The 25,257-nt window shown below is 44.3% G+C and overlaps 1 protein-coding gene across 14 annotated transcripts in view; it reads right to left on the bottom strand.

The window, feature by feature from the left end:
- The window catches only part of LOC112250268 (RNA-binding protein Musashi homolog 2), a 332,528-nt gene that overhangs the window by 138,277 nt on the left and 168,994 nt on the right, over positions 1–25,257 (bottom strand). For all 14 annotated transcript variants that reach the window (XM_042309137.1, XM_042309138.1, XM_042309136.1 and 11 more), the window contains exon 7: positions 12,932–12,980. In XM_042309137.1, the coding sequence (XP_042165071.1) occupies positions 12,932–12,980 (49 nt within the window). The remainder of the gene's footprint in view (positions 1–12,931; positions 12,981–25,257) is intronic.

Genomic DNA, 25,257 nt, shown 5'->3' with positions numbered 1-25,257 from the left:
ATTATCTCAATATGAACAATGGAGAAATAAATAATGGAGAGGAGTTTAGCCAGATGGCCGGAACACTATGACACCTGATTATATTCCATCCATTGTTTGAGTCTTAACTGTTTATTTAATGCCATAACAATCCATTTCAAGAGAAATAACTTCCACTTTCTAGCTACAAGAGGTAAACATATGCTGCACTGTAAAGACCCAGCCACATACACATGTTCACTCACACATACACATAGACGGCTGTGCATATAGACATAGCACTTACAGCACCAGTCAACAGTTTGCACACACCTACTCATTTAATAGTTTTTCTTTATTTGAACTATTTTCTACAATAATAGTGAAAACACCAAAACTATGAAATAACACATATGGAATCATGTAGTAACCAAAATACAAATATATTTGAGATTCTTCAAAGTAGCCACCCTTTGCCTTGATGACAGCTTTGCACACTCTTGGCATTCCCTCAACCAGCTTCACCTGGAATGCTTTTCCAACAGTCTTGAAGGAGTTCCCACATATGCTGAGCTCTTGTTGGCTGCTTTTCCTGCACTCTGCAGTCCAACTCATCTCAAAGCATCTCAATTGGGTTGAGGTCAGGTGATTGTGGAGGCCAGGTCATCTGATGCAGCAACATCACACTTCTTCTTGGTCAAATAGCCCTTACACAGCCTGGAGGTGTGTTGGGTCATTGTCTTGTTGAAAAACAAATGATAGTCTCAATAAGCGCAAACCAGATGGAATGGCATTTTGCTGCAGAATTCTGTGGAAGCCATGCTGGTTAAGTGTGCCTAAATAAATAACCGACAGTGTGACCAGCAAAGCACCCCCACACCATCACACCTCCTCCATGTTTCGTTGGGAACCACACATACGGAGATAATCCATTCACCTACTCTGCATCTCACAAAGACACGGTGGTTGGAACCAAAAATCTCAAATTTGGACTCATCAACCCAAAGGACAGATTTCCACCAGTCTAATGTCCATTGCTCGTGTTTTTTGCCCCAAGCAAGTCTCTTCTTATTATTGGTGTCCTTTAGTAGTGGTTTCTTTGCAGCAATTCGGCCATTAAGACCTGATTCACGCAGTCTCCTCTGAACAGTTGATGTTGAGATGCGTCCATTACTTGAACTCAGTGAAGCATTTATTTGGGCTGCAATTTCTGAGGTTGATAACTCTAATGAACATATCCCCTGCAGCAGAGGTAACTGTAGGTCTTCCTTTCCTGTGGCAGTCCTCATGAGAGCCAGTTTCATCATGGCTCTTGATTGTTTTTGCGACTGAACTTGAAGAAACTTTCTAAATTCTTGAAGTTTTCCATATTGACTGATATTCATGTCTTAAAGTAATGATGTACAGTTGTTTCTCTTTGCTTATTTGAGCTGTTCTTGACATAATATGGACTTTTACCAAATAGAGCTTTCTTCTGTATACCACCCCTACCTTGTCACAACACAACTGATTGGCTCAAACGCATTAAGAAGGAAATTCATTTCACAAATTCACTTTTAACAAGGCACACCTGTTAATTGAAATGCATTCCAGGTGACTACCTCATGAAGCTGGTTGAGAGAATGCCAAGAGTGTGCAAAGCTGTCATTAAAGCAAAGGGTGACTACTTTGAAGAATCTCAAATATAAAATATATTTGGATTTGTTTAATACTTTTTTTATTTAATAGTGTTGAGGTCTTCACTAATATTCTACAATGTAGAAAATAGTAAAAATAAAGAAACCCCTTGAACGAGGTGCATCCAAACTTTTGACTGGTACTGTATATACACTAACATGCACACATCTTCATAAGTCACACAGACATATCCCCCGACACATAGACAGACGCAAACACACACAGCATTGCACAGACCCGTGCCTGGTTGTTAGGAAGCGAGGCGAGACTGGCGCAGTGTGACATTGACTCCTTGGTGCCAACCGTGAGGCTAGAGCTGAGATTCGTCCCTGGGCTGCCGATCCAGGTAAGCAGATTACAGACACACACAATACAGCCCTCTGTTCATGTTCCAGGAACAAACCAGGCCTTTCAGCCCACAGAAAAACCTAACCACGCTGCTTCTGCGCGCCCATCGATCCTCTCACCCTCCCTGCCTCCCTTCTCTCTCTCACCCTCCCTGCCCCCTTCTCTCTCTCACCCTCCCTGCCCCCCCCTTCTCTCTCTCACCCTCCCTGCCCCCTTCTCTCTGTCACCCTCCCTGCCTCCCTTCTCTCTCTCACCCTCCCTGCCTCCCTTCTCTCTCTCACCCTCCCTGCCTCCCCTCCCCTCTCTCTCTCTCTCTCTCTCTCTCAATTTGCTTTATTGGCAAGACGTAACAATGTACATATTGCCAAAGCTTATTTTGGATATTTACAATATGAAAATAAATAAAAATGAGAATCAAAATTGTCAACGGGACAACAGTAACAACAATAACCACGTGTCAAAATAACCATACATTCAACAATAACAATAAGCATACAGTAGAGTACATGTGCAGGTTGATTGGTCTGTCAGACACTGTCCCTCAACTTATGGCAGGCAGCAATGTAGTGCGCTGCCAACCCACAGCTCTCTGCGTCCTCCCCCAACAGGACGGGTAGCCTATCCTCATCAGAGAGGTCTTTGAAACCAAATTTGGGAAAATGACACTCTCTAATTGTTTTATATTTTTTACATTTTGTCAGGAAATGCAGCTCCGTCTCAGGTTCTGCTGTTGTGCAGTGCTTGCACAGCCTTTCCTCTACAGGGAGCCAGGTTTTCCTGTGTCTACCCTTCTCAATGACAAAGCTGTGCTCACTGAGCCTGTACTTTGTCAAGGTGTTTCTAAGGTTTTGATCAGTAACCATGGTCAAATATTTAGCCACGGTGTACTGTCGATTTAGGGCCAGATAGCACTGCCTTTTGCTTTGTGCTTGTGTTTGAGTTTCCCAATAAGCAATATAGTTATGTTTTGACTGTGTTGTAATTTGGCTTATCCTGATTGATTGGATGTTCTGGTCCTGAGGCTTCAGTGCGTTAGTAGAACAGGTTTGTGAACTCAGCCCCAGGACCAGCTGGATGAGGGGACTCTTTTCTTTGCTCAACTATTGGCATTGCAGGGCTTGGTGATGATATGAGAGGGGTCACTGTATTTTAGATGTTTCCAAAACTGAATGGCTCTTTTTTGAGTTTTTATTATTAGTGGATATTGGCCTAATTCTGACCTGCATTCATTGTTTGTAGTTTTCCTCTGGACATGTAGGATAATCTTACAGAACTCTGCATGCAGGGTTTCAATGGGGTATTTGTCCCATTTGATGAAATCTTGTTTTGCAAGTGGACCCCACACCTCGCTGCCATAAAGTGTAATTGGTTCAATGACATATTCAATTAGTTTTAGCCAAATTTAATTTCAATTTGAATTAGCTTTTTAATGGCGTACAATGCCCTGCCTGCTTTCTCTCTCAGCTCATTCACTGCCTCATTAAGGTGTCCGGTTGAGCTTATTTTAATTGTAGTGTGTACAGTACCCTATATATTTTGTACCAATTGAGAACTTTGGTCTAATTCCCTGAGATCTGGATCTTCTCTGGAAAATCATTATTTTAGTCTTTTTGGGGTTTACTGCCAGGGCCCAGGTCTGGCAGTACTGCTCTAGCAGGTCCAGGATCTGTCGAGAGTCATCTGCGAAGAGTATGCATTTAACTTCTGAATTTTGGAGACTAACACCAGTGGCTGAGGATTTTTCTAGAATAGTGGCCAATTCGTTAATGTAAATATTGAAGAATGCAGGGCTCAGATTGCAACCCTGGCGAAGGCCCCACCCCTGGTTAAAGAATTATGTTCTTTCCTTACCAATTTTAATGCTGCACGTATAGCCAGTATACATTGATTTAATCATGTCATATGTTTTACCCCCTACACCACTTTCAATAACTTTGTAGAACAGTCCTGTATGCCAAATAGAATCAAATGCTTTTTGGAAGTCGATAAAACAAGCGTATATTTTGGTATGATTTTGGTGGACATGTTTATCTATTAGGATGTGTAGGGTCTCTCTCTCTCTCCCTCTCCCTCTCCCTCTCTCTCTCTCTCTCTCTCTATCCAAATGAGACTTTTACCTTCATAATTATTCAACCTCCATAGTTAGTTCTGCTGCATGCTGCCAGAAATTACTAACACTTGCATCATTCAAAAAAACACAAATTTAACCTGTAGTCATTACACAGTATTTGTAAAAAGCGGTTAAATGGATGCCGTCTGGTTCCGAACCATTGTTAAGGAATATAATGTGTAATTTCAATGGGTTTCATCATCATCCTACTCATCTGTTATTAAGCAGAAGCAAATTAAAAAGGTGTCCAATTAGGCTCACTGGGACCTCCGGTGGATGACAATTACACTGTAGCCGCTTTAACTGGTTGTTGTGGATTTGGTTTCATGATCGACATAAGTGCCTACCACAGAATTTGTAGTGTATTGAGTGACGGAATCAAAGAGCAATCCATAGCATTGTCTTAGCTATCCTTAATGGAGGGTTAAACTATCCTTGTGGAAGAGCATTGGATTCCATCACTTCAACTTTTACAGCCGACTTCAAATGGTTTAGTTGATACCACCATATCAGCAGCTGCCAGTCAACCAGTTGTCTTTCTGTCACGCCCTGACCTTAGAGAGCCGTTTTATTTCTCTATTTTGTTAGGTCAGGGTGTGATGTGGGGTGGGCATTCTATGTTTTGTATTTCTGTGTGTTTGGCCGAGTGTGGTTCCCAATCAGGGACAGCTGTCTATCATTGTCTCTGATTGGGAATCCTACTTAGGCAGCCTGTTTTTCCACCTTTGTCTGTGTTAGTGGCCTGTATATCCCTAGTAAGCTTCACGTTTGTTTTTTACTCTTTGTTTTGTTGGCAACATTTATAAATAAAAAGAAATGTACGCTCACCATGCTGCACCTTGGTCTGGTCATTTCCACCCTGACGGCGACTGTGACACTTTAACAACTTATCACTATCTCCACCCCCCCACAATTGGTCTCACCTCCCCCACACTCTCATTGGGAATGGCAATTTAGTTTGACAGTAAAATCACTGTTTAGATTGTAGATCATGTGTCAGGTTGGCAGATGTGAGCAGGAAGAATGAAAGAATGATTTTAACAGGTCTAAAAGGTTCCTGGAGTATAGCTGGTGGTAGGTACAGTAACGGTTGGTTAGTATTGGTGGTTTACGGTGTAAACCATGCTCCATGGATGGCTGGATGCTTGGTCTTTCTGACTAGGTGGGACCATGCTCTAGTGTTAGCCCCAGGGTATACATGTGTGTAACCACAGCAGGCCTGTCTACAGCACGTCCTCTCTCGCCACCACACATGCTGTGGGTGACAGCTTCTACGCTGCTGTGAACACTCAACACACTGACAAGGCGTTAGTGTTCATATCCGATCACCATGTTGACTACGTGTTTTCTGGCCATAACTAGTGTGTGTGTGTGTTTGTGTGTGTGTGTGTGTGTGTACATGTGCACCTGTGTGTTCCTATATGTTTTCCTTTCTCCTTGCTAAAAAGGAGCTGGCATTTCACTGTGAGTATACAGAGTGTGAGGCTAGTGTTGAGAGTGAAGGAGGGATGGGGATGGAGGGCAGTAGGTCGGTACCCTCCAAGGGTATCCCAGAGACTGCTCCAAGACATCGCCAGAGAAGAGGTATTCGGAGTGGACCTTTAGTCCAACTCAGAGGGCGTGCATACCATCCACCGCTTCCGAGTATATTACTCGCTAATGTTCAGTCCTTGGAGAATAAAGTAGACGAGCTCAGGTCGAGGATCTCCTTCCAGAGAGACATCAGGGACTGTAACATACTCTGTTTCACATAATAATGGCTCTCTCCTGATATACTGTTCCCGGCCATACAGCCAGCTGTGTTCTCAGTACATCGCGCAGACACGAATAAAGAACTCTCTGGGAAAAATAAAGGCAGTGTTTGTTTCATGATTAACTACTCATGCTCTGATTATGGTAATGTACAGGAAGTCAAGTTATTTAGTTCACCCAACCTAGAATACCTAAAAATCTAATGCCGACCGTATTACCTCCCAAGAGAATTCTCTTCGGTCATGTCACAGTCGTGTATTTTCCCCCTCAAGCCGATACCATGACAGCTCTCAAGGAACTACATTGGACTTTGTACCAACTGGAAACCGCATATCCTGAGGATTTACTGTAGCTGGGGACAAATCTAAGGAAAACCCGATAGAAGTTTTGCCAACACATTGACTGAGCCACTCGCGCATTAACATCACTCGACCATTGCTGCTCTTCCTTCCAGGATGGCTACAAGGCCCAATCCACCTTCCCTTCGGCCAATCAGATCATGTCTCCATCCTGCTCCTCCCTTCCTATAGGCAGAAACTCAAACAGGAAGTACCCGTGGTAAGGACTGTTCAACGCTGGTCTGACCAATCAGAATCAATGCTTCAAGATCGTTTTGATTACACGGACCGAGATATGTTCCGGTTCGCCTCTGGGGATAACATTGACGTATACACTGACACGATGACAGAGTTCATTAGGAAGTGTATAGCGGATTTTGTTCCCATTGTGACGACTAAAACCTATCCAAACAAAAAATGTGGATAGATGGCAGCATTCACGCAAAACTGTAACGTGGCTGGCATGTTACAGGCAAAAACGTCAGTACAGAGACAAAGTGGAGTCGCAATTCAACGCCGCAGACATGAGACGTATGTGGCAGGGATGCCAGACAATCCCGGATTATAAAGGGAAAACCAGCCATGTTGTGGACACCGTTGTCTTGATCCCGGACAAGCTAAATCCTTTCTTCGCCCACTTCAAGAAAAACACAGTGCCGCCGACGCGGGCCACCACCACTCCCATGGACTGTGAGCTCTCATTCTCCATGGCCGACGTGAGTAAGACATTTAAGCTTGTTAAGCCTTGCAAAGCTGCCAGCCCAGACGGCATCCCTAGCCACGTCCTCAGAGCATGTACAGACCAGCTGGCTGGAGTCTTTACGGGAAGCTCAATCCCTCCCTATAACAGTCTGTTGTCCCTACTTGCTTCAAGATGTCCGCCATTGTTCCTGTACCCAATAAAGTGAAGGTAACTGAGCTAAATGACTATCGCCCTGTAGCACTCACTTCTTTCATCACAAAGTGCTTTGAGAGGGTAGTTAAGGATCATATCAACTCCCCATTACCCGACACTGCAATTTGCATACCGCCCCAATGGATGCACGGATGACTCAATTGCCATCGCACTGCCCTATCCCATCTGGACAAGAGGAATACCTTTGTAAGAATGCGGTTCATTGACTACAGCTCAGCCTTCAACATCACAGTACCCTCCAAACTTATCATTAAGCTTGGGGATTATTATCTGAACCCCGCCCTGTCCACATCGACGGGGCCGCAGTGGAGAAGGTGAAAAGCCTAAAGTTCCTCTGCTTACACATTACTGACAATCTGAAATGATTCTTCAACAGCCTTCGCAAAAACCATCAAGCGCTATGATGAAACTGGCTCTCATAAGGACTGCAACAGGAAAGGAAGACCCATTGTTACCTCTGCTGCAGAGGATAAGTTCTTTAGAGTTACCAGCCTCAGAAATTGCAGCCCATATATATTCTTCACTGAGTTCAAGTAACAGACACATCTAAACATCAATTGTTCAGAGGAGAGAGCATGAATCAGGCCTTCATGGTCAAATTGATGCAAAGAAACTAGTACTAAAGGACACCAATAAGAAGAAGAGACATGCTTGGGCCAAGAAACACGAGCAATGGACAATTGAGATGTTTTGAGATAAGTTGGACTGCAGAGTGAAGGAAAAGCAGCCAACAAGTGCTAAGCATATGTGGGAACTCCTTCAAGACTCCTTCAAGAAAGCATTCCAGGTGAAGCTGGTTGAGAGAATGACAAGAGTGTGCAAAGCTGTCATCAAGGAAAAGAGTGGCTACTTTGAAGAATCTAAAATCAAAAATATATTTGTATTTGTTTAAAACCTTTTGATGATTCCATATGTATTATTTCATACTTTGATGTCTTCACTATTATTCTACAATGTAGAAAATAGTAAAAATAAAGAAAACCCCTTGAATGAGTTGGTGTGTCCAAACTTTGACGGGTATTGTACTATTCTTCAAATATACTACATATTCTATCCATATTCTGTCCATATTGTCGATACATCCCATCACATATGTATATATATTTATACTCCTGACTACGGCATTGCTCGTGTTAATATTTCTATACATTTTAATTCCATTCTTTTACTTTTTAGATTTGTGTGTATTGTTGTGAATTGTAAGATATTGCAGCACTGTTGGAGCTAGGAACACAAGCATTTCACTACACCTGCAACAACATCTGCTAAATATGTGTATGCGACCAGTAAAATTGTATTTGATTTCAGGGAGGGAGGAGCAGAGGGATGGGGAGGTGGGAGAAAGGTGACGTTGGGGGGGGCTGCAAGGTTGGCAGTAACAATGGCTCAACTCCGGTGTGAACCTCTGGACAGCACATGCCGCTTGCCAGAAACATTGAATTCCCAACACAATCACCCTTATTTTATTCCTTTAAATGCCAGGGAGATGGTGTGCAGCACTCGCCTTTGTCAGGAGCTTCACTTGCAGTGAGTGTCCTCTAACAGGAGAAAGAGAGAGGGAGAGAGAGAGAGAGAGAGAGGGAGGGAGAGAGAGAGGGATAGAAAGAAGGAAAGAAAGAAAGAGAGAGAGAGAAAGAGAAAGCAAGAAAGAGAAAGAAAGTGAGAGAGAGAGAGAGAGAGAGAGAGAGAGAGAGAGAGAGAGAGAGAAGGGGGAGGGAGGGGGTAAAGAAATGTGTTTTAGCAGTCGTTTCAGCAGCAGTCACCTTAGGGGTGGCGTCTGAAGGACACTGCTGAATACTCCAAATGAGTGTGAAGAGCGGCGCAGAGAGAGGATTAGAAAGTACATTTTTACACTCACACACACACACACACACACACACACACACACACACACACACACACACACACACACACACACACACACACACACACACACACTGTCTGTGTAAGGCACACAGAGGCACCATCACGACAGGAGAGTCAAAAGAACACCGCAGATACCTTGACTGTTAGACGTCCTGTCTCACGACCTCTTTTAATATAGAGGACGGGGAACAATATGTCTTCACACATCGCCCTCATATCACTGTACATTGTCTGTTCAGAGCCACCATGAAAAACTGGATTCTCTCCATTTGCCATATACACACAATGGAGTCTCTCTATCTGTCAAGTTACTGACGGGAGTACACATGTTGAGAAACTGAAAAATCCCCAACCAGAGGAATGACAGTATATACTAACATGCTAGTAAGACAAAGGAAGACTTTCATCTGTCTCTCACTATTGTTAGCTCTGAATCAGAAAAATGGCCAGGCCGGGTGCTTATCCATCATTGTCTTCATTTGAAGGGCATTTGGCAGCCCAAAGGCAAACACCTGATTCACTCCTCTCCGCTCAGCTCCAGTCCCTTCACAGACACACACTGACAGAGCAGCAGTGCAGTCAGAGAGAGATGAAGAAAAAGCAGCAACTCGTCGTCTCAAAGCAGACCTCACACTGGGTTCTGTCACTTCACATCACGATTCACTCAAACTCATATAGCACTTCCACTAGTTCAGATACTGCTCACAGAGAGACGCTTTACCAGACACACTAACAGCGGGCAGCACACACACACACGTTTACGCACAGACACATACACACACACACACTCGCATACATGCATGAACACGCACGCTAGTGATGCCCGGGTCAGCTGTTTGTTCACCCTCACTCACAGTCAATTGCTAATAACCCATTCGCAACCGCCCAACTATATGTGATAAAGTGAAAATCTAAGACCTGCATCTGACTCTAACGGCAGAACGATTTTTGGAAAGGGGTGCAGGATTTTTTAAAGCCTAATTTAGATATGTTTCTGCTTATATACTGAACAAAAATATAAATGCAACATGCAACAATTTCAAAGGGTTTACTGAGTTACAGTTCAAAAAGGAAATCAGGTCATTTAAATAAATCCATTAGGCCCTAATCTATGGATTTCACATGTCTGGGCAGGGCTGCGGCCATGAGTGGGAGCCAGGTCCACCCACTGGGGGAGCCAGGCCCAGCAAATCAGAATGATTTCTTGAACACCCCCCCATCCTCAGACGAACCCGCAGGTGTAGAAGCCGTACGTGGAGGTCCTGGGCTGGCGTGGTTACACATGGTCTGTGGTTGGCAGGCCGGTTGGATGTACAGCCAAATTCTTTAAAACGACATTGGATGTGGCTTATGGTAGAGAAATTAAGATTAAATTCTCTGGCAACAGCACTGTTGGACATTCCTACAGTTAGCATGCCAATTGCACGCTCCCTCAAAACTTGAGGCATCTGTGGAATTGTGTTGTGTGACAAAACTGCACATTTTAGAGTGGCATTTTATTGTACCCAGCATAAGGTATTGCCACGTTTTCTCTTCCATGGCTCAGTTCGGACGCATATTTTATGTGGTTGAAATACTATCAGCTTTTTTGATGTCGATAAAGATAGCAGCTTTACAGACGGTCCCTAACCGCGCATTCATTCTCTCAAGATTCTGAAAGAAGGGCCTCCCAAGTGGCGCAGCGGTCTAAGGCATTGCAGTGTTGCAGTGTCACCACAGCCTGGTGTTCAATCCCAGGATGTGTCATAACTGGCTGTGATGGGGAGTCCCATAGGGTGGCAAACAAGTGTCCCAGCCTTGTCTGGGTTAGGGGAGGGTTTGTCCTGGGGGGTTTGTGGCAGGCTGAGCGCCCCTACAGGCTGACCTCTGTCATTGAACAGTGTTTCCTCCGACACATTGGTGCAGTTGGCTTCCGGATTAAGCGAGCAGGTATTAAGAAACGTGTCTTGGCGGGTCATGTTTCAGAGGACGCATGACTCGACTTTCGCCTCTCCTGAGCCCGTTGGAGAATTGCAGCAATGAGACAAGATTGAAATCACAAAATTGAGGGTAAAAAAAAAAAGTGAAGATGTTGGCTACATTTGGTGTAGGCCTATCATTTTACTGCAAGAAATGCTTCATTCTGCAGGAGTTAATAGGCTATCAGGCTATGTGAGAGGTTATACAGCAGACCTAGCCTACAGCTAGATTTTGGGGCGGCAGGTAGCTTAGTGGTTAGAGCATTGGGCCAGCAACCGAAAGGCTTACAAGTTAAAAATCTGCCGTTCTGCCCCTGAACAAGGCAGTTGACCCACTTTTACCCGGTAGTCCGTTATTGTAAATAAGAATTTGTTCTTAACTGACTTGCCTAGTTCAATAAAAATGTAATCCATCTGAACAGTAGGCTACGGTTTCTTTAACATGCCCTTTTTGATGTCCCTGTCTTGTGACTGTCGAATTTGTATAGCGCATGACAATCATCACACATAACATGGCCGGCACTGTAATCCTCTTTACCACTTCTTCTTTTACAATCTTTCCCAAACTGTTCTAGCCCTCCCTTCTCTTTATTGTCAATTCTCCATTTAACAGATTTTCTCTTATTGAATTAAACTCCGATTATTGTCCTTTTAATCCACAGTGGATCAGCGCTAACCTTTTCTGCCCAAGTTCCCAAAAGCATTCAGCGTGTATATGGCGCGCAGAAAGTCAGCCCTAAAGTTTAGGTTCACGCACTAGCCTAACACCAGATACAAATAACGAAAGAAATATCCTCAATAAAAAGCCTATAGATGTGAATTGCACAAGAATTATACATTTATTTCAAAAAAGATGCATTGTTTTCTCGCTTTATTCAAACCATCAAATATTTCAAGACCCTAAACCCGCCCGTCCAGCGGATATAACCGCGGGGACTGTGGGTTATGACTCAACCCGCTCATCACTGACGCACGCACATGCACAAATGTGTGAACACACACACACAGAATAGCACCAAAAAAAATCGATACAACATTTACTCATCAATCCCGAGTAAAGCTCTACCTCGGCTGACGTGGTTGGGCAACACTTTCACAGAGAGGTCTGCTTCGATGCTGAGGAGATCGTGTTCGTGATATGACTATTTGGAGAAAAGCTGGGTAGTGTGAGAGACAGAGGGGAAGTGTCTGGCCTCAGTGTGTATACGAGGTGGAGAGGAAATGCCTGTCAGCAGCTGGACGACACACACTTCTCTCTGAGAGGAGAGGAGGAAAGAGCTAACAAGCAGCCGTCTAACGTAATGAGAGCAGCTAACTGGCCCTTAGAATGGCTGCACTACTGTGGCTTTTTCAGTCACCATCCTATCCATCACATCAGCATTGCTGCACATCACTATGGACCACAGAGTCTGTCTGTCAGCTGTATATCAGGTCTTTTAGTGTCTTTTAGCCTGCAATTGGTAGCGTTTCTGGCTGTGGAGATGGTACAATTGTACTGCAGGGAGAGGGAGATGGAGACAGTTTGTCTTTGGAAAGTCCTCTGCTTTATAGAGAAACCTCCCCCTAATCCCAGATAAAGAGCAGATAAGAGAGAGATAAAGGCAGCGCTGCTCCTGGGCCTTATCTCTGCTGTTATCTCTCAGCGCAGTGAGCGGTAGTGCTAGAGGCAGGCAGACAGGCAGGCAGCACCCACGGCTGGCTCCATAACCCCCTACAAACACCCAGAGAGAAGGAAGAGCCCATGCCTGTCTCTACACGACACCCACCACCGTCTGTAACATCAGTCACACCTCAGCCTGCCATAGGTTTAAAATAGCATTCTATTGATTTTTAAAGGACGTTTTCCAGTGTCTGGATAAGCACTGTAATAGGTTGGCACCTTGTGAAATGAATCACCCAGTGTTGTTTAACAGGGGAAAATGCCACAGAAATCGTGCTATTTTCTGTCCCATGAATACAAGTAAAAAGAAAAACACATGGGATGCTAACATACAGATGTTGGACTTACCTCTATGTCTGTTAGTAGTTTTATCAAACATGAGCATGGCGTCTTCTACCTGAAAGACAAATGAGGAAAACAGACATTAGTCTGAGGTCAGATAGGAAAGACCTGGAAGAGACATACACTGGTGATTCCTTCTTTACTGTGGTAAAGATGTGTTTAGAGGTTAAAAAGAGTGTGTATCCTTCAATGTGGGACAACGGACAGTCTTCCTCAGGGAACCATGGACAGTTTGAGTCAACCAGGTAGACACACCTCACTGCAACAACCAACCCCAGCCTCCTCTGCTCCACCAGGTAGCAGCATGATCCATGGTGATATCAACTCTCATCATGTCGTTCATTAAAGCCACACAGAGAGAGAGACAGACGGCAAATGTTTATCCTCACACATCTCACGACAGATTGGAAGACAGAAATCTGTTCCCTATAATTCAGAAGAAGTGGTAAAAACAACGTTGAATTTAGGCAGCCTCATTTTCATTGTGGTTTCTTGTTGAGAGAACAACACACAAAAAGAAAAGGAAAAAACAGCACCATACAACACCACAGATGGGGAGATAGGGCAATGTCGCCGCGCACCACACATTCCCCGGTTACGGTCGCTAGGTAACGTGCGGTGTGGAGCGGAGCAGGCTGTGTCCTGGGGAGGTTTTGGCAGCGCAGTGTGGTGTGGTCCGGTGGGGGTGGGGCGCGAGGCGCGGCACGGCGGGAGGGTGGCAGGGCGGGAATGGCCATGTGGAGCAAGGGAAGAGAAGAGAAGAGAAGAGAGGAGCAGGGGGCTGGCTCAGATGGAACTGCCTGACTTGATAAAGAGGAGCTCTGCCAGGCCCTGCCACACTGCTGCTGCCTTGCTTCAAACCTGCCACAGGATGTAGGCACTAGTCTACTGCAGCTCTCTACCACCCACATGCTAGATCTGCTGTACTATGACCACCTCCAAATGGACATTGACCTAAACCACCTGCTTACCTCTGTAGTATTTCATTCATACGGTCTCATGTATTTGTCAGTTGGTAAATAGGCAAATGATATCTCATTGGTCCTTTGTGGCCTTCTGTAGCTCAGTTGGTAGAGCCTGGTGCTTGAAATGCCAGGGTAGTGGGTTCAATTCCCAGGACCACCGATATGTATAAAGTATACACGCACGACTGTAAGTTGATTTGGATAAAAGCATCTACTAACTGGCATGTAATTACTGCCTAGGATTTACTCTTTTCACACCTATAGTCATCCAATTTCCCAGAACACATCAGCCCTGCAAAACACATTTCCTATAAATAATATACAGCCTACACTGCTAAATAGTAGTATGTGCCCTGAAGCTGATAGAATTAAACAATAACGCCCGAGGAGGTGTGGTATATGGCCAATACACCACTGCTAAGGGCTGTTCTTAAGCACAACGCAAAGTGGAGTGCCGGGATACAGCCGTTAGCCGTGGTATATTGGCCATATACCACAAACCAGTGAGGTGTCTTATTGCTATTATAAACTGGTTATCAACGTAATTAGACCAGTAAATATACTTTTTTTGTCATACCCGTGGTATATGGTCTGACATATAATGGCTGTCAGCCAATCAGCATTCAGGGCTCAGACCACCCGATTTATAATGTCTATTATAAAACTGGTTGTTTGGATCCTGTATGCTGATTGGACAAGCAGCATTTCAAGCCGTGCTGTATTGGCCGTCACAGACATACCTACCCCTGCTAACAGTTCTATCTGATAATGATCACTCCGCCTTCATAAGAGTATCATGTTCATGTAGCTGTCCCAATCAACTCTTGTCTTTATCTCAACGAGCACATTATTTACCCTTACTTCCAGCCTAGCATTTAGTTTGGTACAGCGAGCGGGGTTAATATAAGCCTCACCGTCTGCCTGTTTCACTTTTGAATTTCGCTGCCCAGATGAGACAACTTTTTCTGAGCCGGTCAAAATCACGCATCAGCGTCATTATCGTGGACATATCCAAGTAAATGCCGATAGAAAAAAAAGATCAAACAAATGAAAATGCTCTAGTGTGCCGTCATTCCAGGTTCAATGTTTGACGTGACTGAGTTAGCAGAAGTTGGCTAGCTAGCTAGCAAGTCACAAGAACGTTATCCAGCCTGCTTAGCAACCATTTTGTTTAGAACAGACGAACAGTCCTTTTGAATAGCAACTATGCAAAAAGAATTAACGACTGGGTCGAGTCTGTAGCAACATGACCAAAAGTCAATGCCATTTACCTGTGACTGTATTCATGATACAGCAGTGCCTCTTGTACCTCATTGCTTAAGTACAAATGCATAGTGGAAATACTAGCATAGCTTTGTAAAATGAAGAGGCCTTTAGGCCATCAATGCAGTGTATTATAGGCTTCCCATGTTCAGTGATGTTAAGATAGCCATGTGTCTGTCTGTTATTATGACCCTGCAGTGGGAGGACAGGTGTCAGGCAGCTTATTCAACGCAGGACACAAGTTCAGCAGTGGTGGGGTGTTTCTCCTCTGCTTCAGGGCTCTTCAATGCAGCCATTCAGGCAGAGCACAACTCTATGGCTCTATCTGATAGAAGGTTAAGGACCTCTTCACCGCTCACACAAAACCCCTCCACACAGTCTCACTCCAGGGAAGGAGAAATCTCTCTCTCTCTCTCTCTGCCCTCCTCCTCTCTCACATGCTTTCCTTTCTCCTGGCTGAGTGAAAATAAAGGTTCAAAGGATAATGCATCTTATCACTATGTAAAATGGGAGTGGGGACCACAGTGGAGTGGCTGGCCTTTTGTGACAATGAAGAAAAGAGTCCTAGTCTATTTATTCAGTGTGTGTTACGTTAGCTATAGACTCGAGCAACGCAATCCTCTGGCTTTGTGTCCACCCAGAAAAAGCACCAAGCTCTACAAAGGCAGTCTGGGGCCAAGAATCAAGACTAGTTCACCTTTAATAACTAAGGATCATGAAAACACGTATTTATTGAATTCCTGCTACACAAACACACTTTAGCCTACAGGAGAGCATGCACATGACTGTTGAGCTAACGACTACATGGCAGATTCTAGCAGCCAGTTAGGATGAGGCAGTGCAGGTGACAGATGCACAGTGCCACCAACACTTCCCACAAAGCAGAAGTTAAAATGGCAATCGTTAGCTCATTCTTTTATTTAAGTTGAATATAGAGCTTGTGCTAGCTAGGGTGATTTACTAAATACCTGTCGAGGTTGAACCTGAGAACAAGATGGGTTGAGAGTGTTGGGGAATGCAGATTGACTCAGGTGGAAGAGGTTTGCCCTCTAACCAGGAAAAACACAAAGGGAAGGTAATCAAACCCTTGTTTAGATCCCAGGACCCCTGGGGGACGGCTTATCCTGTTCCTGTCAGATAATATGATGCTAAACTTCCACTCCCGGACAACCTTTCCACCCGGGCCAATGCATAAACTAAATCCATAAGTATGAAAAACGCCCAGTCAGTCTCTGTGGTACATGTCTCTGTGCTTATTGATGCTTCTGTCCTTGGATAAATAATTCAAACAGCAGCCAATTTGAATTATTTATCCAAGGACAGAAGCATCAATAAGCACAGAGACATGTAGCGTTTTTGGGCTGAAAAAGCGTCAGGGGGATATATAAGGGCTAAGGAAATGCATTATGACAGCAGTTTAGATCAGCGGCAATCACCCCATTATTTACATTCAGCACACAACAGAGAGGAATCAGAGGAGCTTCCCCGGGATCTGGGGAAAAGAACACCACAGCTCACTGTCCACTGGGACAGGAACACAGTGAGGTCTCTGCTACAACACAATGGGGGGATGATTTGTATGTGACTATTTGGAATCCCTTCAGGTCTACGTCAAGGCCTAGTCAGTGTCCCTGTGAAACGTAGACTTCCAGAGGCCAGAGGAAAAAGAGGGAACGATTTTGTGGTGGTGAAGGAGACACTGAGTCATAAGATGTATATGTTTGATTAGTCATGAGGGAAGGCAGAGTGCAGACTATTACTGCTCTGGGCCACAGAATGGTAACAATGCATTCGGAAAGTATTCAGACCCCTTGACTTTTTCCCATATGTTGTTATGTTACAGCCTTATTCTAAAATGTATTAAATAAAGAAATGTCCTCATCAATCTACACACAATACCCCGTACAGATTTTGGAAATGTTTGCAAATGTATAAAAAATATATATATATATTTACATCAGTTTCAGACCCTTTGCTATGAGATTTTATTTCCCATTGATCATCCTTGAGATGTTTCTACAACTTCATTGGAGTCTACCTGTGGTATATTAAATTGATTGGACATGATTTGGAAAGGCACACACCTGTCTATTTAAGGTCCCACAGTTGACAGTGCATGTCAGAACAAAACCCAAGCCATGAGGTTGAAGGAATTGTATGTAGAGCTCCGAGACAGGATTGTGTTGAGGCACAGATCTGAGGAATGGTACCAAAACATTTCTGCAGCACTGAAGGTCACCAAGAACACAGTGGTCTCGATCTTTGTTAAATGGAAGAAGTTTAGAACCACCAAGACTCTTCCTAGAGCTTGCCGCCCAGCCAAACTGAGCATTTGGGGGAGAAGGGCCTTGGTGACCAAGAACCCAATGGTGACTCTTACAGAGCTCCAGAGTTCCTCTGTGGAGATGGGTGAACCTTCCAGAAGGACAACCATCTCTGCAACACTCCATAAATTAGGCCTTTATGGTAGAGGCCCGACGGAAGCCGCTCCTCAGTAATAGGCACATGACAGCCCGCTTGGAGTTTACCAAAAGGCACCTAAAGGACTCACACCATGAGAAACAAGATTCTCTGGTCTGATGAAACTGATGAAAGATTGAACTCTTTGGCCTGAATGCCAAGCGTTACGTCTGGAGGAAACCTGGCATCATCCTTATGGTGAAGCATGGTGGTGGCAGCATCATGCTGTGGGTATGTTTTTCAATGGCAGGAACTGAGAGACTAATCGGGATCAAGGGAAAGATGAACAGAGCAAAGTACAGAGAGATCCTTTATGTAAACCTGCTCCAGCGCACTCAGGACCTCAGACAGGACAACGACCCTAAGCACACAGCCAAGACAACTCAGGAGTGGCTTCGGGACAAGTCTCTGAATGTCCTTGAGTGGCCCAGCCAGAGCCCGGACTTGAACCCGATCGAACATCTCTGGAGAGACCTGAAAATAGCTGTGCAGCAAAGCTCCCCATCCAACCTGACAGAGCTTGAGAGGATCTGCAGAGAAGAATGGGAGAAACTCCCCAAATACAGGTGAGTCAAGCTTGTAGCATCATACCCAAGAAGACTCAAGGCTGTAATCGCTGCCATTGGTGCTTCAACAAAGTACTGAGTAAAGGATCTGAATACTTAAGTAAATGTGATATTTCATTTTTTAAAATAAATTTAATACATTTGTAAAGATGTCTAAAAACTGTTTTTGCTTTATCATTATGGGGTATTGTGTGTAGATTGATGAGGATACAAAATTATTTAATACATTTTAGAATAAGGCTGTAACGTAACAAAATGTGGGAAACGTCAAGGGGTCTGAATACTTTCCGAATGCACTGTAACTGAACACACTGTCAATGACTCTGAAGGACTATGGGTCTTCTTTCACATTTTTTTTGTTACAAGACTCATATTATTTAACAATGCTCTCAATGAACAAAGCGGAAATAGCTGCTTCAATGACCCTGGACAAGCTTGTGACAACCCTCTCAATGAATTGTTTTACAGAGAAAATGAATATCGCTGTCTCTCGGCCCTTCTCCCTGCCATGTGCAGCATGCACACTCCAGTGGTTTTACTAGCTTTAACAAGGAGCAGGGGGCCAAACTTCACATCCAGGAAACACTGGTAATTACACAGCAATGAGGGACGTAAGAGAGAAACCCAAAATGTCTGACACAAAACAACTTCCGTACACCCCCTCCTCCCCTTCGGGTACAGGGACACCGTGAAGACAGCTGGGATGTCTGATAGTGACCAGGCATGGTGGTCGTTGTCAACAAGAACAGGAGAGCAGGCCACTGTGTCCCTTAGAAGAGTACAGTTGGAGATGCAGCCCACACAGAACTCCTGGTATGTAAGGAACCTGGAACCTGAACCAGGGCTGCTAGTAATTTCCTGACCCCCCTTAGGCTGGGAGGCAGCTCTTCAATAGACTGTTCAGACACTAATGTTCCATACCTGCTCTGCTCATATCTTGACTTACTGTACTGTCTAGACTAAGTGGAAATTCTCATACTGGAAAGCATCACTTCATGGGATCACTTTCTCCCCAGTAAAAAAACGAGATGGCCCTCACTGCAGTCCATTGTCCTACACCTTGACCCCTTTCACACTCACCTGGTCATGATGACACAAATCAGTGACCTGTAATATACACAGCCTATAAGCATGATATTCCTTCAGAACGCTAAATGTGAGTGTTGTGAGCCAGGCAAAAGGGTATCCGGTGCATTTAAAGGTCATTTGGTGTCTAAAGCTGTGCTTTGACCGGAGGAACAACCAACAGTGAATTGCCTGAGTGATAGTGGATTGGAGAGGCGTATATATTTCATTTACATTTTGAGTTCCATTACTGAAGACACAGGTGGCAGAAGAAAAGGCTATATACTGTAAGATGACAAAATATTCAGTCAACTTTTATGATTCAACCAGAATCATACAGTATAATCATACAGTATAGGCTATATGACTCTGCTAAGGCTATGTCACTAACTTTTTCTTATGTTGACGATAACAAAATGGCTGGAGAAAAACACTTGACGCTCTGCATCCAACGACGTCGCTATGATGCATATTCTAGCAGGGACCTTTGTGTGTCATAGAATGCCTCCGAGCGCCACGGCGATGGCTTCAACAGATCCTCCTGCAGCACTGAGCAAAGCCATCAGCACAACAAATATGCACAATTAGAGAGGGAGTCACAGAGTGGCGAGTCTGACCAATGGACTGACACAGAGAGCAGTCAGGCAGACAGCATTACTACTATGATGGAACGATGTCTTCAGTCCACAGTCCTCCCCTAGCCTAGCTCTGTCTCAGTCAGTCCCACGTGCCAGTGTACGTCCCTGGGCTGGGAGAGGAGTAGTCCATGCAGTTAGCTAAGTATGCAGGGAGGGGTAACTAGGATGACTAGACCCTGTCCATCAATCCCTCTCTCTGTTCCTGTGCCAGGTTGCAGGGAACTGTGCACTACGGGGTCAATTGATTAATAAGGCTTCATTGTGCCAGCCAAGCAGCCCGTTCCCCCTGCACCACACTCGCGCAGAGAGCCTTCTCTCCTCTTTCTGTCGGAATAGAGTATGCCTGCGAGCCAACTCCGCGCAACAGCCGATCAAGCCCTGCCCCCTCCCTCGTGAGAAAGAACCAGACAGGTTGGGAAATATTGTGCTTTCCAGCTCAAATAGTAATTGGAGAGGTGAGAAATCCCTGTGCCCTGGAGGTAACAGTTTAACATGGAGGACTTACTTAAAGTGCTGCCTTTTTCCCTTTGCCAAGGCAAGGCAATCAGCTTTCTCTTTTAGCAGACGTATGAATTTCACGGCAGTCTCACAAGCTGCCCCCATCCTCTTCCCTCTCCATCTCTCTCATATGCATGCTTGTGTATATGGTAATTATATTAATCAGTAGAAAAGGTGGTTAGTAAATCTGCTAATTGGTATGTAAATAAGATCCTCCTGACACTGGCAGGCCCACAATCATGTTAATTTCAAATAAATATAAATATGTCAGTTTTCATTTAGACCGAGAGCAACAGCAGGCAAAAACATGTTCAGGAGATGATGACCAAGGTTGCTGTTTTCCTCTCCTCTCTCTCTCTCTCTCCCTCCCTCTCTCCTCTCTTCTCTCCTCTCCCCTCTCCTTTATTAAATGAGGATTTGCACTATCCGTATTATATCATTCAGCAGCCCTTCTCTGGTTTTGAAAGGCTGGTTTAACTAGATTTCCATTTCTTGAAGCCGATCGATGGCTAACCAAGGAGACAGGGTGTAAGGGACCAAGTCAGAGTAATGAAAAAAAAAAAAGAATGCATCTTTGCCCTTTTTTCCAAGCTGTGAAACTAGGTGATGACCATGAAGCAGGGAGCTGCACTTCAATTCCCTCTTTGTTACCAGTGAGAATGCTCCTCATGGATGCAATAGGCTCTCTGCTATGCCACTAGGCCGTTGTCTGTGTCTCTGTGTGAACTAACAGTATGACATCCCTATTAACGTTGTGATGCACACGTTCATTGAATAACCAACTGGAAAATAAAATGTGATAACACTATTTCTCTTTTCATGAGTAATCATGTTCAAGATAGCGTGGTCTGATGTACACGCATCCAATGAACAAAAGCTTGGTCCTCTCAGCTGAGCTAGACATTGTATGCCGTGTTATCTATAGGTGTATGATACGGAGAAAAGGCTTTAGAGTCTTCGGTTGAAAAGCATTCAATTCAATTACAGCTGCCAATATCTCCCAATATCCGAGCCACCTGCAGTGTTTAACTTAGATTAGGTTTAAGTTATTTTAAAGGCCATTTCAATAATATGACATTTCTCGTCACAATGGGAATGAATGAATGCCAGTCGAATCTGTTTTTTTCTCCCTCTCTTTAATGCAAAACGCTGTCTGTCTGTCGTTCTTGATAGCTCGTCTCTCTTTGTCAGCATAAATGCAGGAGCTCCTATTTGAATACAGTTTCACATCCCTCTATTTATTAAAGCTTGGATTAACATGACAGACGGTTTTGTCTGGGGAGTCTTTAATATGGCTCAGAGAAGCGATCCCAGCGACAGTAATAGGCTCCAGCTAATATACTTGAGTGATGCTGGTTTCCCAGAGTTAGAAAGCAGAACAATAGGGGGGGATCTGAAGCATGAATACAAAAGGTGGGATTGTAGGAGGGGAAACCAGGGAGGAGCAGGCCCACTGGAGAAGAACACACAATCACTCCATAGAGCTCCTGGAGAAGATTAGAACAAAGGGACGGGGAGAGAAAGGTCAGAGGCAGCCGGAGAAGAAAGATGAGGTGGGAGCTTGAAATCTCTCTCTCTTTCTCTCGTGAGACAAAGTTTATTCTAACCTAACGCCATTGCAAACGCAGGAGCAGGCACTCGACATTCTTCGTACTTTACACGGAAAACTATTCTCTCTTTCTTAAAGCTTTAGATGGAATTTGAAAAGCTGTTCCTTGTCCTAAGGAATTATTTCCATCAGAAACATGTAATGGTGTAACACAATTGAGAAAGGCTTCCATAGTATTTGGTGTTATAACGAGGCATTACGCTCCTACTTTGTCTGGCTCTATTTAGGGGGCAGTTCAAGGTTACACAGAGCCTCATGTTACTCAGTGAATGAAACACATTCCATCTTCTGACTCCCGGTTCAAAGCAGTCTGTGAATAGCCTCCTACTTCCTGGTCTCTTCTCTCTATTTGAATAATTCTGGGGATTAAGGACAGAACGTGCTGCATCCCAAACACTGTTGAATCACCCTGGAGCAAATCATAGTACTGATTTGAACTGAGCCGCAACCGGCCCAGCTCTCTTTCCCCAGGCTTTTCACTTTGCATCTTCTCTTCATTCCCCCAGTCCATTTTCTCTGTCTCGCACATTACCAAGTCCACGCCAGTAATCAACTGTGTTTTTCCTCCCTTTTCTTAGGCCGGCTAGTGATCCGTAGGGGAGAGCGGCAGTGAGGTTTGTTAAAAGATCAAACACACATCTGTTAGTAGTGAGATTGGGGGGATTGTTGCTCATTCCCCAAACCTCTGGACTCTAATTACCTCCCCTCTGATGCTGGCCCCATGCCAGCTGCCATTAGTGCAGGGCAGAGTTGAGGCACACACATGCCTGACGGACGCATGGACACACATGCATTCGGTACACACACACACACACACACACACACACACACACACACACACACACACACACACACACACACACACACACACACACACACACACACACACACACACACACACACACACACACACACACACACACACACACACACACAGCCTCAGAATAGCCCACCATATGACACATTGGTCCAGCAGTGATAGAGAGAGACGCCAAAAACATCTCCACTGATACAGATAACCCCATCCTATCCTAGCTCTGCACCCCACTGCAACCCTGCCTACCAGGCACATGTACAGAGGAAGGGAATGATTCACAGGACACAGAGGATTTACCTGGGGTCACATCCTTTATAGTTGTCCTACAGCCTACATGTAAGATAGAGAGCTTCTGGTGCCTACTGAAACAATGTGTTGCTGTATATTTACCAGTCCTTCATAGTCCCTCACCTAACAAACCAGAGCCAATTTTTGTTTGTGTTGGTTACTCTCCTACTCAAAGAGTGAATATATAATACATAAATAATTATAAACTGGGTGGTTCGGGTCAATGTTTGATAGATGATTTATATGATGTATTATGAGTAATAGATAATACCATGTATTTAGCTCAGGGAGGTATGGTATTGGATGTAGTCTATATAGCTGTATATAAACAGGTGTATGAATGACAGGACATCATGTCAGTGGGCTGATGGTTGATGCCGTCCCTGTCCCCAGCCCTGCACTGTACTGTGAGCTGAGGGTGAGTTGTGCTCCTCTCTCTCTGACAGGCGGGAGGCCTGGGTCCCGCGCCATCCTCTCTGAGCTGAGCCAGACAAGCAGGTAATTCATCATCGTGCTGAAGGCTACCCAAGGTGCCTGATCGGCCCTTCATAAGGATCCCGCCTCCCACAGCAAGGTCTCTGTTTGGAAAGTGACCTGCAGTCTCTAACCGTCCTCCCCACATCCCCCTCCCACCCTCGCCCCAAATTTCCCAGCTCCAAATTACCACGGCAACATTAGAATTCTCACGCTGGCTGATGACAACCGAGCGGATATGTCACAGGTCTTCAGAATGTAATTTTAGCCCCAATTTATACGTTCACATTATGAAGCCACAGTAAGATGCAGGAGAAAGGAGAAATGTTCACCAAACCACCCAAGGCTAGGGGTTTAAATGTGTTTTTGTATCCCACTCTTTGTACAGCGAACGCGAATATTAGACGAACACAAAGATTACATGCATGCAAAGGGAGATTTTGAATAGACCCATTGTTGCTACACTGTGAATGTACTATTTCTGTTATTCATTCAGAAGCCAATTCCAATACTGTCGCATTGTCAATTTTCTCTCATTGAAGACTGAAAATGTGAAATAACAATGACAACTCAAGGACAAAAGACATGAATGAGTCTTTTGATGGTATAGAAAGGTATAATAATATATTTTCCCACTCTGCTCGGCCTTGTTAGAATGGCAAATACTCATTTTGAGAAATAAGTGTTTAAAATTATCCAAAGGCCCATCAGTAAATCATTCCCATAGCTCTGCTCATGCCCTGTCTGTCTGCCTCAGCTCAGAGTAAACTATCACTGTAGGTGGTTGGTGGTGAGTGACTGAGTGAGGTTGTCCCAATCAAGCTCTGTCTTGTTAGGGCTCTAGTCTGCAGTCAGGGGCTGTGGTGTCTGCCTGCCTGGGGAACAGAGTCAATCAGAGGGAGCACCAGTTTAGGGACTCAGTGGGAGGTGTGCAACTGCAGGCAGAGGAGGGCCTCTCTATGTGGCAGGCTCAGCACGTCACCCAGCACACACACACACCGGGAGACCTGCCAATCAGTCTGAAGACTATACATCACCATAGTAGATTGTACCAGACGGGCCAGGAGCCACACGATATGGGGCTCACTGCCTGCTTGGTAGTGTGTTGTGTTGTAAATTTGCTCTAAAGGGAGTTTGAAATCCCACTACTTAAAACTAATAAGGGCCCCAATGAGTGTTAATGTCAATGAACTTTGAATAAAATTTAACCCATTGTTAAAGTAACTGTCTAGTGAAAATCTCACTTTTCATACCCAAATAATGTTGTTGACTCATCCTATAATCGTATTTGTGGCCAGAGCATAAATTAGATTTTTTTTTTAAAAACAACCTCAAACTGAGCTGGCCAATCAGCGGTCTAGGGGAGGATGAGCTGGCCAATCAGCGGTCTACTCACATGACTATTTTTAATGACTGGTATACACCCACACCATTATATTGTTGGGGTATGCCCACACCATTCCAACACAGAAAATATGGTTTTTAACATAGTTAATTTTTTGTAAGGAAAACTATTTCACTCATATTGAAAGTAATTATACTGTAAGTAATATTTCATAGAAATCTGAAAACACAAAAGTTAATTTAACAAATGCTTAAGGGCAATTTTTTTGTAGCTATCTTTTTTTTGTAGATATCTAAACCCTTCCACTAAACTCATATTCTGCTCACAGATTCCATTCTTTGTTA

This window comes from Oncorhynchus tshawytscha, linkage group LG30, assembly GCF_018296145.1.
Source record: "Oncorhynchus tshawytscha isolate Ot180627B linkage group LG30, Otsh_v2.0, whole genome shotgun sequence".
Taxonomy (NCBI): Eukaryota; Metazoa; Chordata; class Actinopteri; order Salmoniformes; family Salmonidae; genus Oncorhynchus; species Oncorhynchus tshawytscha.
Note: the sequence above shows the minus strand (reverse complement) of the source record. Positions and strands in the feature narration are given on the sequence as shown.